The sequence below is a fragment of the Olea europaea genome, unplaced genomic scaffold (genome assembly GCF_002742605.1).
Source record: "Olea europaea var. sylvestris unplaced genomic scaffold, O_europaea_v1 scaffold747, whole genome shotgun sequence".
NCBI lineage: Eukaryota > Viridiplantae > Streptophyta > Magnoliopsida > Lamiales > Oleaceae > Olea > Olea europaea.
The window spans coordinates 473,003-488,016 of NW_019265877.1; the positions used below are offsets into that span (position 1 = coordinate 473,003).

The 15,014-nt window shown below is 31.1% G+C and overlaps 1 protein-coding gene across 1 annotated transcript; it reads right to left on the minus strand.

The window, feature by feature from the left end:
• Positions 1-955: 955 nt before the first annotated feature.
• On the minus strand, positions 956-7,250 carry LOC111391061 (sulfate transporter 1.3-like). Its single transcript, XM_023016205.1, has 13 exons — positions 4,346-7,250; positions 4,205-4,253; positions 3,786-3,993; positions 3,493-3,667; positions 3,350-3,415; positions 3,145-3,258; positions 2,944-3,060; positions 2,701-2,827; positions 2,340-2,626; positions 2,071-2,261; positions 1,652-1,737; positions 1,503-1,579; positions 956-1,390 (listed from the first exon to the last, which is right to left on the minus strand). The coding sequence occupies exons 1-13, from the start codon at positions 4,649-4,651 to the stop codon at positions 1,247-1,249; spliced, it is 1,947 nt and encodes a 648-aa protein (XP_022871973.1). The 5' UTR covers positions 4,652-7,250; the 3' UTR covers positions 956-1,246.
• Positions 7,251-15,014: the final 7,764 nt, after the last annotated feature.

Genomic DNA, 15,014 nt, shown 5'->3' on the forward strand with positions numbered 1-15,014 from the left:
TTGTTCTTTTTTTCTCCCTCTCTCTCTCTCTCTCTCTCTCTCTCTCTCTCTCTCTCTCTCTCTCAACTTAAAAGGGAGGGAAAATCCAATCATTTAATGATTAAAAGTGGAGGGATTGACGATTTTTTCCTATATAATCGAAAGGTTGGGATGGATTATACAAAAAAAAAAAAAGGTTGATGATAGATTTATTAAATTTATCAAATGTTAGGGACGAAAACTGCAAATTTCTGTAGTAGATATTAAATACCAAAATTAAGATATTAAATTGAGAAATTATTGATATGATCGTCCACCATAAACCGGAGTGAATTCCACTTGTACCATTATTTCTTATCAATATCTATGCACTTTATCCGGTAAAAGACGAGGTAACATTAATTCCATGTCGTTAAAGCTTATTCTTAACACCTAATTAACACAATAATGACTTGTTTGATATTGTTGGATTAAACTCAACTAGGGCATTCTAAAGGGGGAAAAAATATTAAAATTTTGTATCTGTGATATCCAATCATATCAAATACAACGTAACAAAATATATTTGCAACATCTCTACTGATTAAGTCGGAATACCACGAGCTCTCATTGGGCTCGTGTTCTAGTTACTCCACCACATGCTCTCAAAGGCCACAATCTTTTGAACTTTCTAGTCCCACTACCACAAGCTCTCAGGGCACGATCTTTTGAAACTTCAATCCTCGTGTTCTAGTCCTACATAATTATTTTGTAAGCCTCATTTTGTGCTCAATAAATATCCCACTAATTTTATAGTGAACAATTGGTTCGAATATTCATCTTGTAGTTCCTAGCATACGTCAAGTCAAACAAATGTTGTATTTTTATCTAGCTCGTTATATATTTTATTATTCCCATTATATATCAAGATTAACATGAAAAGAGATAATATGCCTCTCTCTCTCTCTCTCTCTCTCTCATTGATAATCGAATAATATATTGTAGTAATAATAATTTTTCATTAATTCATTCTTTTCTTCTTTATTTTCTATACAAGTGCAATCCAGAAAGGAAATCCCAAGCAAGAATCTTATCACAAACTTGCTTCTCCTTTATTCTAGATTAGTTCTGGTTGGATTGGAAGGATCCCACCAGCCACTGCTAAGTAGGGCCCAAAATGCACCCTTTTGGCAACTGGCATTGACACTATATATTCCTATTCCAATGCACTTTGATTCTACTAACAGGCACTAGATCTTTCAAACATCCCTCATTTTCCATTCAAATCTCAAACCTCTTCAGCAAATTTTGGTGAGCAAGTTAGAACTGCATCTGCCACGGTGAGAAATATGTTGTCTTCGCCTATCAGACTTGTGAAACTAGACGCATGAAGCTTGTCCATCACGTTCGGCCCGGGGTTCGCCAGAACAAGCTGCTCGACGGTTAGAAGATTTTCAAGTTAATTTTTCGACTTGCATAATGATTTTGAGTTCTGGATATGTAGACAAACTTGCTTATGTATTGAATGAAGTTAAATTGATTACCTGAACAGATCTCTTTTGGAGACTTCTGTACAGCTCTTCCAATGCATGGATGCCGCTGGTGTCTATGTCAGTAACAGCTGCGAATAATGAGAATTTGTGAGAGATCGTATCAGCTCGGAAATTATTGGAAGAGGTAAGAAACTACTTACGTGACATTTCGACTATCAAAAATTGAATCTGAGGAAGGCCACCTCTTTTTAGCCGTTCTTCCTCGTCTATTAGCCACCTTAATATCCTACAAACATTAAAACTTCAGAACTGAAGTCATGATATACATAGATGATGCTACAAAACTTTACAAAAGAGAGAAAAAAAAAAAAAAAAAAAAAGAACCTCCAAAAAAAATTATTATTCTTAAAAAAAAAAGTAATAATGCAAAAAGATGTATTAGTCTTAACAAAACAAGTTATAATGCTAAAAGATTAGAAAAATGGCAAATATTAAAAAGAAGAAATGCTCAAGAGAGAAATTTGTGCCTTGTCAGGTTATTCAAAATTTCAATCTTCATTACTTAAAAGTAGTAGCAATTATGATCTGCTGAGGAGAACGAAATGGGAAGACATACTACCTCTCCTTAATATAGTTAGAGTTAGAAAAGTAAATTGCCGAATCAACCCTCACGATTAACACACCTGGGACCTTCGTTGCCTCGGGATATTGTTGGATATTCCTATAAACATTTGTCCTAGGAATTTTTCCAAGAATTGTTATCCTCGGCCTAGTAACTTGTAAGAGTAATTTGGCAAAAGATATTGAGACCTATCATCAGAACAGAAAACATTTAATTCATTAAGTACAAATCTTATAAGCAATTTGAAAAGAGAGGCAGATTCTCACCGCAATTAAGAGCCCAATCTCAACAGCGGCAAAAACTACCCCAAAAAAGGCTCCCATACAAGCAACGAAATCAAATTTATCAGTTTTCCAAATCAAAATCGCAGCCTTATAGTCAATTAAGCCGATGACTGCAGAGATAATGATGGACGAGAGGATTGCATTCGGGGTGTACTCAAAAAGAGGTGTGATAAACATTAACGTTAAGAATACAACAAAGGACATAACGATGTTAGAAACTGCTGTTTGGCATCCAGCCATGTAATTCACTGCAGAACGGGAGAAGGAACCTGCACGTTGCCAAAATAACGGTTCAAAAACTAAAATATCATTCTGCATTTCTCATACCGCTATCAATTTGTACCTGTTGCCACATAACAGGAAGTCATAGAGCCAACTATATTCATTGCTCCAAGAGCAACCATTTCTTTGTTTCCATCTAGTTGATAGTCCTTCGTGGCAGCAAACGTTCTTCCAATTGCAACAGCTTCCTAATAAGTATCAAATTAATGAAAAAAGTCGTGAATTTACTAGAAAAAAGGAAGAAAAAATTGAATGAATTCTCAAGGAACTTCTCCACCAAGCAAAATATATGAAACTAGCTTACCGTCAATGCAATCATGCCAGCCACAATGCCAATCCTAAAACCCTTCGAAAGATATTCACCAGTAAAATAAATCTGATTCATGGATGAGGGATTAATTCCTTTATCAATATGTTTCACCTGGTTATGCCAAATGCGGATTAGTACAAAATAATTACAATAGACTACATTGTTATGAAATGAAAGTAGTCATAAAAGGCTTACAATTTGTACTCCTCGCTTCTCTGCGTGGGTAATATACACGAAGACCGTAGACAGAATAACAGAGATCAGTGGAGCGATAGCTGGTACCCAAAAGAGTTTCTTGTTCTTCTTCCCCTGCACCTCGCATTGTGTTAAAACTAATGAAGCCGAAAATCATCAGATATACAAAATACATTGGACGGAACTCGGAAGTTGGGCGTCTTACAATGTACTTGGCAAGTAGAAGAAAGGCTAAAAATGTTGCTCCTATCACAATCGTCTGCCAATTCCACTGAAATAGAAAGTACTGGAAATTTAAAGCAAACTTAAAGCTGGTAATTCATGCAGACGGAGAGCGAGAGAACTTACTCCATGGTAGGCGGAGCCCCACACGGACTGCATGACTGATATAATATCCGTCTTCTTTGTAAATTTTTTTATGCCTAAAAGTCCTTTAAGTTGTTGGAGTGCAATTGTTATGGCAGCACCTCCCATAAAACCAACGATCGCAGCATGAGATAGGAAGTCGATTAAAAAACCCAATCTGCACATAAAACCAAAATTAAATAGCAGTAAAACACTACGAAATCACCAGCAAAAAAACCAGAAAGCAGAAAATTTCGCAGAAATTGAATAGTTTGACAACAACTGAACTCAGATACCTAAGAATACCGAGGATAGCTTGGGTGATGCCAGCAAAGAAAGTAGCTGTGAAGGCAAGTCTACGATATTCAACTGCATTATTAGTGGGATCAATCTCGTTCTGCAGTAGAGTCCCCAGGAGTAGAGAAACGACAGCAACCGGCCCTATGGCTATATCCCTCGAGCTACCCATGAAGGCATAGATCAAGGGAGGGACAAAGCTTGAATCTGATCTAGTCAAGACATTATGCGGGGGAAAAAAGCACATAATCACATTCTTGTCATCGTAAAGGATACGTTTACTTATCATATGTTTGGCTAGGAGATTAACAAGGACGGTACTACGGAACAAAAATAAGCCAAATCTTGTTTATTATACAATTCAATAATATCTAGTGCTCCATACTAAGCATGTACTGAATGAATGTCCGGTACTTACACAAACCATATTGAGGAGCTAAATTTGCAAGTTTTGAGTAGCCGATGTCCTGTTGCACAATTAACAGACATTAAATCAGCAAAATACAAAAGCTCTTAAATTCCCATTGTCTTGTATGTATCTTGTATGCATATATTGTACCTGAGGAATGCAGAGGCTCGCAATGGTAAGCCCAGCAATTAAATCTCCTTTAAGTTTAGCTAGATTATAGCTTCGACCCCAATCAAGTATCGGAAATACAGCTTGCATCGCAAGAACGAACTTCCGAGACCTGGATTGATCCTTAAATGTACGTAAAGGATCATCTGCAAAGAATGTTTCCTTCAACGTGGCAGAGAATTCCTTCCACGGGTGTTTCTTTGGAGGTACACCTACCTTGTGAACACAAGGAAACATATGACGGTTTGAAGATGACAAATTTCTAACAGCGATCTCTTCCCTGTCCATTGACTCCTCAATATGATGACCCCTCTGAAACGAGACTAGAAAATCGTCCTATACAAAGAAAACAAATGCTGGTTAAATTGGAGGGTAGATTGGTCAATAGCATAGCAATAGGGTGTCAATAGTCTAACACTCAACAAAAAGTCTATATTACACTTTCAGGTTGTATTGAATTTAAAGATAATCACTTCTACAAATGAAAAGGTCATAAAGCAAAAGAATGATGATAAAATTATGTAAGTTAAGCTATACTCTTAAGACAGAATGAACGGAAGCAAGCAAAAGCAGGACGAGACCCCAAAATATTCTCGAATTGAAAGTATTCTTGAGTGGAGGAACATGGATTGTTCCTTCTTATATAAATCCTTAAGAAATAGTGGTCAAACTTTCCGAGCTGGAAATGAAGGCAATAGTAGGATACATGAATCTAGATTTTTCTCTCTATTCACATTCTGTTGAAATAGATTTAGACTGATACAAGCAATGAGATCAGCAGAAAATGGACATGGTTTGTCAAGAGAGAAAAAATTCTTTCAACTGCTACAAGCATTTTTGGCTAAGCTTAATAAAAATTAAAAGTATTTCTTTGGAAAGTAAGAACTAAAATCTAAAAGATAAAATTCTAAAAAGCTGAGAGCTCAAACATGTTTGGCAAGCCTAGTATGCTCCATTTGTTTAATTTACGTCAAACTTCAGACGAGTTTTATTTTTCCCCTCGCAGCAAGACTATTATCCATAACGTTGCAGGTGATGCTCTTGTTGCTTATGGAGAAAGTACAGCCAGTGAAGATGAAATGGAAAAGCATTCAAACAATAACCGAAAAAACTAAGATTATACCTAATAAACTTGGAATGAGAAATCTTACAATGCTTCGTAATGCATCTAATACTTTTTATGAAACAACGGATCAAAATATAGATGTCGTTATAGTCAAAGCTGCTACTTCTTAATTAGCCTAGTGACAAACATGCTTCCATCAACAATGACCATTTAAAAAATGAATATGTTATAAATGAACTAACTCTGCCTATGTTATTCAAAGCCGATCCCAAGCCCAAGCAAAGGAGGAGGATTGTGGAAAGTTAACAACCAGCATAGAACTTTATCAAATCTAATGACATGAACCAAACGGGGCTGAAAAAAGAATTCATGTAGCTCCAAATTAATTAGGAACATGACTAGTTTGTGGTCGTTATTGTTGTTGAATATGACATAATGAACCTGAAGATAAAAGCTCTAGCTCTATGGTCGTGATGTATTAGCATTCATTTTTTGATTACTCTTGATCATGGTTCGCAATGAATTTTGAACCCCGAACTCTCATTCCTAAGTAAAAACCAAACAAAAGAAGGAAGAAGCAATTAATGTTATACTTAAAAATGAAGTGATAAACACATCAAATCATTACATAAGTACAATTTTCTAATCATTTCATGCTATATATTCCTTTGTCAAGGAAATGGTTCCATTATTAACTTCACCCCTCTATCTGTGCATCATCAAATGAAAGTTTAAAGAAGGTCTCACCCTCTCTGCACCAAGCGGTAAATGTGGAACCTTTGCTCAAAGGGTGTTCGTTTTATGCCTTTATACTTGCTCAAAGGGTATTATAAAACAAAGACTAAAATAGATATATTGAAATCTAATGAGAATAGAGGTTAGTTAATGCACCATAAAAGCATGTTAGAAATAAAGTTTTGGACAATATAATATATAAGATTTTTGTTATTCTGATCTTTTCTTAATACTGTCATGTCCACATCATCAAACATGCGTTAAATGTAATATATATTAGAACAATGTTATGTGCATACAATGGTGTACGCATTGCATTACACCCCCCTCACATGGAGGGGATCCAACATACAATAAAATATTTGTGAGCCCCCCTCCATGTGAAATGGGTGTAGGCCATTGTGTACACCATAAGGTGTACGCATAGCAATATCCTATATATTATTTATTCAACATTATCTTTCCTTTCTTGTACATTCAAATATAAAAATTATAATGCTTTCACTGTGTACTGTTCCTTCTCTTTCCTTCCTTTCCTTCAATATTTTTCATTTAAACAATTTCTCCTTTAACCATATAACTTACACATTGATAACAATATATTCTTCTCAAATGCTTATTAAGCACTCAAAATATTGGCTCTACGTCTGGAAAGGAGAACAAATAATAGAAGAAACAAAGAACATTATAAAGAATTGTGCCATTATATAATAATACCACACAAGTTTCCTCGTATCTTTTGGCGTAACTAGTTATTCCTTACCTCAAGTCCAAATTGATTATTGAACGGTGAAGATCATGACATGTTTGCATGAAGCTATTCTTGCAATAGCTTAACCTTTGGTGGAATTATTGGTAGAAGTTCTAGTGTGGGACAATTCACTTCAACTCAATTTTATAGTTCATGCTTTTATATTGCAACTTCTTACTATTGTATTTATGTTAATGCACTTTTGTGTGATACATAAACAAGGCATTTTCCTCATATTGTACGCAAAAGATAAGCTTTTCGAGCATATCACATCTAATTATTATCATTCTCTGTCCTATACTTCCTTTCCTCTTGAACCAAATAGAATCGATGATTTTTCCGTCTTTAATTTTCATTTAATTGAAACTAGACACCTTTTTATTAACCATTTTGTTCTGTCATGGTGTATTACAATTTCCTTTAAACAACATAAATTGTACATTATTGACAACCTATTCTTATGAAATGCTTATTTGGCATATTTGCTGTAGTGGACTAGATAGTATAACTAAAAAACAAAAATAAGTTAACATATGTTACACAACCCAAGTTTAACATTGGATATCAAAAGTACTCAAAATATTAGCTCTACTTCCGGAAATGAGTACACATATTAAAAGAAACGAAGAAACCATTTACAAAATTGTGCAAACAAAATTGTGCTTTATATAATAATATTGCACAAGTTTCAAAAGATAAGCTTTTGCAGCATACCAAATCCATATGCTATTTTATTGAAAAGCAACAAAAGAATGCGGCTAAGAATGTAAAAGGGTAATCAATTTTTTCTATTGATGAATACATATTGAGTAGTTAGTATGTAGAAAACAAAGTTAAAACAAATAATTTTGTCGCCTCTAATGACAAACGTTTAGATTAGGTGGTTTAATGTAGGTATACATGAAAATTATGAACATATTAGGCTTGTGACAAGAAAAATGAATCCGACCCTTAAGCGAGGGAATGTGTTGAAAAAAAATTTAAAGTAAATAAATGTTACTTATCTTTAAGGTTTAAGATTATAGATGATGTTGTTTAACATAATACAATGATACTCACGATATTTTTTGCCATTTCATTTGGTTCATTGCTACAACAACATAAAATAAAATCTGGTAATCCAAATGCATACCCTAAACCTTGAATGATCCAGCCTATCCCACCCACCCCTCAAAACCCAACCAGAAAGACCATAAAAAGGAAGTTAAAAAGGCATCTGGCGACCTTTCAAATTGAAAAGGAGACATTCCAATCAGCTTTCTGTAAGTTGAAGAAGTATAAAATCCCATTACTTTGCCAAGAGAATAAAAATTCAAACCAGAAAGTGCAAAATATCACCAGAGTCTCTAAACATCATTGACAGTTGATAGAACATTTGACATCGTGAAAATCATGTCCCCACATCCCACTCTGCACAAAAAAAATAAAATAATAATAATAATAATAAATAAATGAAAAGAAAAAGAAAAGCACTTTCTAGAAAACTAAACAAATTAGAATTATTTGAGTTATTTTTCCAATGATCACTGAACTTTGGTCCATATTTTTTATTGGTCATTCAAGTTTAAAATATTGAGTTTTGGTCACTGAATTTATATCAATGTCTTTGATTGCTCACTGAACTTAGATCCATGTCTTAGATTGTTCATTAAAGTTTAAAATCTATAGTTTTGGCCATTGAACTTTGGAATATGTCGTACGTTACTCACTAGTATAACTGTTTAACTTTGAAAAATATCGAGTTTACAGTGAGTCATTACATCATTTTTCAAATTTCAGTAAGTAATGTACAATATTTTTTAAAATTCAGTGAATAATATATAACATTTTTCAGAGTTCAATAGTCAAAACTCGATATTTTAAACTTCAATGAGCAATCGAAGACATGGACTTAAGTTCAGTAATCAAAACTCGATATTTTAAATTTCAGTGACCAATTAAAGATATAGACCTAAATTCAATGACAATTAGAACAATTAACTCGAATTATTTCATACTCAAACAGACACAAATTAAATAAACCACCATATACTTTTTCCTTTTTGCCCGCACATCCAATGGTCCTCGTACTTCTGGAAATCTCAGCTCAAAACACGTCTAGGTTCGATGAATCTGAGAACCACTCTTTCTTGAATTTTTTTTCTGGCCAAGAATATTTTCAAAGATATAATGATATCAGAAGAAGTTCCAGTTGTTAAAATCGGATTTGCAATTTTGTTTGAATCCGATTAATTTAAGAAGAAAATAAAGTACTTATAAGTTGTTTTATGATTATGGGGACAAATTCTGACAATAAAAAGGGTGAAATAATGTAAGAAAATTCAATCACGCTACATATACACTTAATTTGATATTATTTTTGACATTGTATCAAGTGTCACGGCATGAGTAAACAAAAAATGTACAAGTGGGATAATTCGAGGGACTCACGTGCATTTTAAAAGTCAAATGGAACGAAAAAATTACGTTTGTAATTGTATTCTATTGTTTATCACGAGAACAATAATGGACATTTATTCTAAAAGTTCAGCTGATTGTATAAGCCTGGGATAGGGTCCAGATTCAGTGAGAGTTAGGAGCTTGGTTTTGTGTACCATTGTTGAAGTTACACGTAGAAAACAACTCAAACGAATCTAACTCACATCAGCCTCCAATCCATGCTTGTACAGTTGGACTGATCTCCTTTCGATGGAAGCATAAATTGAAATGAGCCTCAACAAAGTCCTCGAACAAGTTTTCTTGTTTTACTTTACATACACTGTGTTATTGTTTGGTTTTATTAAGAATTAAAATTATATTTTATATAAAACTGATAAATGTGTGGTTGAAAGTCGATAAGGTTTTATGTCTCATAAATATTGATTTTAACTTAATTTTTATTAAATTTTAAATAAACCAAATATAGATTATGTATATTGTCACATTGGATACCCTTTTTACGTATTTTTCTAATGAAAATTTTGCCCTCTTCCATAATAGCCACTGTTTGGTTCTCTTTAATTTAATTTAATTTTTTTTTTATATTCATTTTCAATCACACATTCTACAAAAAAATATTTTATACGTAAATTCAAAAAATTTCATATTTTTTAACTACATATTCTAGGAAAAAAAAAACTATTTAAACATAAATTTTTTAAAATAATAACCACCAAACAGAGAATATAACGGGTCATATCTAGCACTACAATGCTAGAAGCAAGTCCATGCCTCAATCCATTTCAGATGAGGTTGTGTAGAGTTGAGCTTTCACATGTCAAGTCGTCCAAATTTAGTCAACCGACACATTTCTCTTTCCTACTAGCAATAGGTGTCAAACGGGCCAAGTAACCAATTGTTTAGCAGGTAGAATAAGGGTTTTTCCTCTTGTACACTAGCACACAGCTTTGTGTATAGTCATCTCACAATATGAGCGGGCTCGCATAAATATTATATTTGTGGACCCCTTCATTGTGAGCGAGGTGTATGATATTGACAAAGGTATTCTATAAGTCTCAAGTCAATGTGTCGCATGACCAAATTTATTTAACAAAGATATATATTTAGTATGGCGAACTAACAAAATTGGAGATTGACTTTACATACTTATCGATTGTCAATGATAAACGACAATTTGAACCCTACTATTCTATGGCTATTAATTTACTAGTCAAGTTGCATCTTTTTATGTTAATTAAAAAAAAAATTATTTTTCTTTTAATACACCAACAAAAATTTATAATTTGTTTGATTTCCATTTTTTTCAGAATATATTTTTCTCTCCCTTCTTTTCAACCACATATTTTTCAATAAAATAATATTACTCAAATCAAATTTTTTTCCTTATTTTTAAGCACACATTTTTCATTAATCTACTATTTCAAAATGCATTATTTCAATTTAATGGGACTCAAACAAGCCCTAATTTGATAGAATTAGATATACTAACTATAACTTCTGAATATTATTACTATGATGATGAAAATTTCAAATATTAACATATTGAGAAGTAAAGTGGAAACTTTTATTATACATTTCCAAGTGATTTTTTAAAAATAAGATGTTATTTATTTTAGGAAGCTGATATTAGAAATAAACTCTAAGAGATTTTATATTTTAACTTTTCAAAATAAAGAGTGAGTTTGATTCAAATTTTGAAAGTGAAACTTTGTCTTTATTCTTATTTTATAATGATTCTGTTCAATAGTTGAACATTTCAATACTATACTCCTTAAAAATATTTAAATCATATTTGGATTGATTGATCATTGTTAATAAATAAATAAATAAATAAATATATATATATATATATTAAAGAGAATTCAATAACTATTTTTTGAACAATTAAAAAAGCCAAAATAGAGAGTAATGTTGAGTTGTATAGAAGATTTACTCTCTAAACTTAAAGATATTCTTTATAAATAGAAAGTCTCTTGAAGATTCTCTAATATCATTTTGAATTTACTAGGGTAAATAAATTTTGACAAATAGATTATTAATTTCCACCCTAGATAATCTTTAATTTATGAAAACCAATAGAAAATTCCCAAACACAATATATATCCTAAATATGGACCAACATAATTTAAAGTGGATAACTATTGGAAATTAATTATGGTGCACAGAGTTGCAAAAAAGTTGTTAAATCTACCATGTATAAAAGGCTAAATTTATTTACACTACAATTTTTAATAACTAGACTATATTTTAATTGTATAAAAGGCTTATAACATTTTCACATTTTCATAGTTATCTCTCAAAATTTTTTCATCACATTTTTATTTTTAAATTAACATAAATTGTTCTTAATTATGATTTCTCTCCAATTTTTCTTTAAGATACAACAAAAACATGCGTTTGCCCATTGTATTTTTGAATAAGCAAAATAAATAATAAATAATAAATAATAATGTAAAATTGTGTTAAATATTTAACTTTCATTTTAAAGTAGATTAACAAGTTTTTTGAACAAATCATGATTAATGACAAGATTTTCATTTCAAAGAAATGTTAAAAATAAGAATATGATAATGAATCAAGTTTAATAGCATTTAACCTAATTAAAATGTCTTGTATTTATAAATAAATAAAATTTGTGAATATAATCGTCGTAAATAAAATGTGTAGAGATAAGTGAGAAATATTTACTTTCCCATTTTGTCCTTGTACATTTTATTTTTGACTTACCCTTATTCAATCCTTATAATTTACATTTTGTAACACTAATAAATTCCTGCATGAAGTTATTATTAATATATCTTATGATATTCGTCCTTAAATACGATTATTATTTAACATTTGAAACTTACTGATTTGATTAATGTTTTTAATATGAAACTTTTTTTTTCATTACATGGGTGTAAAAGTTTTAAATCTATAAATTCAATTCATAATTGCAATCTTTAAATCTTATTATTAATTAAATTATAAATATAGAATATTTCATTGTCCATAACATAAATATTTTAAATGACTCATGCATTAAATTATCGTTTTAACTTATCTTATAACATTCACCCTTAGCTAACTAATGCTCCCTCTGTCCCATAAAAATATAACTATTTCTATTTTCACACGGATTAAGAAAATATAATTAATATAGTTGAAAATATAAATTTTCTTATATTTTTCCTAATATACTCCTACAAAAAAATGATTAGTTTATATTTGTTGATTATTTTAAATAGGAGCATATTAAAAAAATAAAAAAATTTCTATACTTTTAATAAAGAAAGTACCCTATAATAATGGACAAGCGAAAAGAAAATCATACCCGTCTTTATGGGATAGAGGGAATACAATTTTTATTATCAATTGAAACTTATTGATTTGATTAACTTTTTTTTTTTTTTTTTTTAAATAAACATGGGAAAGAAATATTACGGAAAAATATAAAAGGTCTGCTATTGTGAAGAAATCAAATACTATTGAAATATTTGCGTTGTATAATCGTTTTAATCTAATGTTATTCTGAGTTAGAAAAAATTAAATAATAAAAGGTCTGCTATTGTGAAGAAATCAAATACATCAGGAGTAATATTTTGTCTTAGTTATTTAATACATATTATTATTTAAAGGTTTCAAGTTGTTACACTAATCAATATGTGTATACAAGGTACATAAGAACATGAATAAAATATATTTTTGTATATAAACTTTCAAGTGTCAGTAACTTGGACAAATTTCAAAACGATAAAAAGAAATGGGTGCAAAAAGAGATTGACACACAACAAGGACCCTACCAAGTTGTCGTCGTCCTCCATATGTTTGTATTTTGTATGGTGAAGAGTTTGCATACTTATAAGGGCAAAATGATTTGAATCGGAAAATAAAAGAAAGCAAAAAAGCCTTTTTCGATATATATATACAGTCAAGAATTAAAATAAAAAATGAAATTCTTCACTAACCAATTAAAGAAAATGTCTAAAAACATTCATTCTAAGTGAATGCTTAAATTGTCCAATTATAAAGTGAATCTAGAAGGTATATGTGTAAGCGTTCTAAACAATGTAAATAGTTATACTATAAATTTTCTCATGCTTGAATTAATCATTGAGGCACAAAGATCGGTTGGATGCACACATAGAAACCTATATTCCAAGCCACAGGAAAAGAGTCATTTCCTTATTATTATTATTATTATTATTATTATTATTATTATTATTATTATTACATATCAAGATGACTTTATATCTGTGGATAATGTGAACACTACCCTACTGGCACACTATAAAACGAAGGCAAAATGAATATTACTAAAACTAAGCACCCGTTTGAGCCCTTTTTTATTTTTATTTTATTATTATTATTTTTTAAAATAATAGTTTGAGTATTCCAGTGGAACGCATGATTCCAAACTAGAGAAAATTTAGAGAAAATGAATATTACTAAAACTAAGCACCCGTAAGAGTCTCATTTTTATATGATAGATTGAGTATTCCTATAAAATGCATGATTAGAAAAAAGAGAAAATTTTAAATTTACTTGCAAAATTATATTATTTAGAGAATTTGTGATTAAAAATGAGTTTGATAAAAAATAAATTTTAAAAAATAAGTTTCAAATAGGAGTTACTAGTTGGAATCATATTTGATTGTGCTTAAAAAAAAAAAAGGAATTTTTAATTAGTAGTAAAAAATCCAACTTTTTGTATCTTACCCAATGTTTTAGTTAGTGCTTCAGCTGAAGAATGGACCATTGGTGAAGAGCCAAGCGCCTGAAGAGAAACCTATCATAAATATTCACCACTTCATTATCATGAATATTACTTTCTCTTTAAAAAAAAATAAAAAAAGAGAAGAAAAAAGAAGAAGAAATACATGATCTTTAACATTAAATAGTAACTACGTAAGGTGACTAGCTTCGATCTCTCTTCCCTTTCGTCTGCTATTCCTCCGCCCAAAATTGTTGGGGTGATCCGAATAAGTAGAAGAGGATACCTTTATCTCCATGTCATTTTAAAAAATCTAACATATATAACACACGAACTCTTTTCCCATAAAATAGTCAAGAACTCTAATTCATAATGTGTGTGAGGTAATGATAATCCAAGTCTTAATTGCTGCATGAGATTCCGAGTCAATGTAGGATTAAAGAAACCTGAAGTAAAAGAAGATTTTGGTGTAAGAGAGGCCAAAAATGCTTCCATCAATAAATTGAGAGCTTTCGAACCTTGTCCACTTCCATTTGACACGATATTCTTCAATAAATAATAAAAAATATAAAGGTTAGAAACTTTGTTAACCATCCAGTAATATGTGCCTGAAATAAAAAATTAAATTTGAACGACGGATTTGGGAACCAAAAAAAAAATATTTTGATATCAAATGTTAAACAATGATAAAAATTGGGTGCTATCAGTATTTTTAATCCAAAAAGTAATGAAGCTACAACGTTCATTTTGTAAGACCCACAATATTTACTTACTTTTACCCTCTTAATTTTACAAGTTTTGAAGGAACGCTCATTATAATGTAGGGTAAATTACTGTTTTATGAAAAAACAAAGACATCTATTCTCTTTTCAAAAAATTCAGAAGCCTTCTCTTTTAGCATTAAAAAATTTCTTAATCTTTCCCCCCCCCCCCCCCCCCCCCCCCTCCCTCCCCCCCTCCCTCTCTT

Excerpts from the sequence above, each read along its gene's own strand:
- LOC111391061 (XM_023016205.1), bottom strand. The coding sequence starts at position 4,651 with ATGGACAGGGAAGAGATCGCTGTTAGAAATTTGTCATCTTCAAACCGT. Across the intron at positions 1,738-2,070 it reads TCTAACTATATTAAGGAGAG|GATATTAAGGTGGCTAATAG; the intron begins GTAGTATGTCTT and ends TAATGTTTGTAG. Across the intron at positions 1,580-1,651 it reads TTTGATAGTCGAAATGTCAC|CTGTTACTGACATAGACACC; the intron begins GTAAGTAGTTTC and ends CATTATTCGCAG.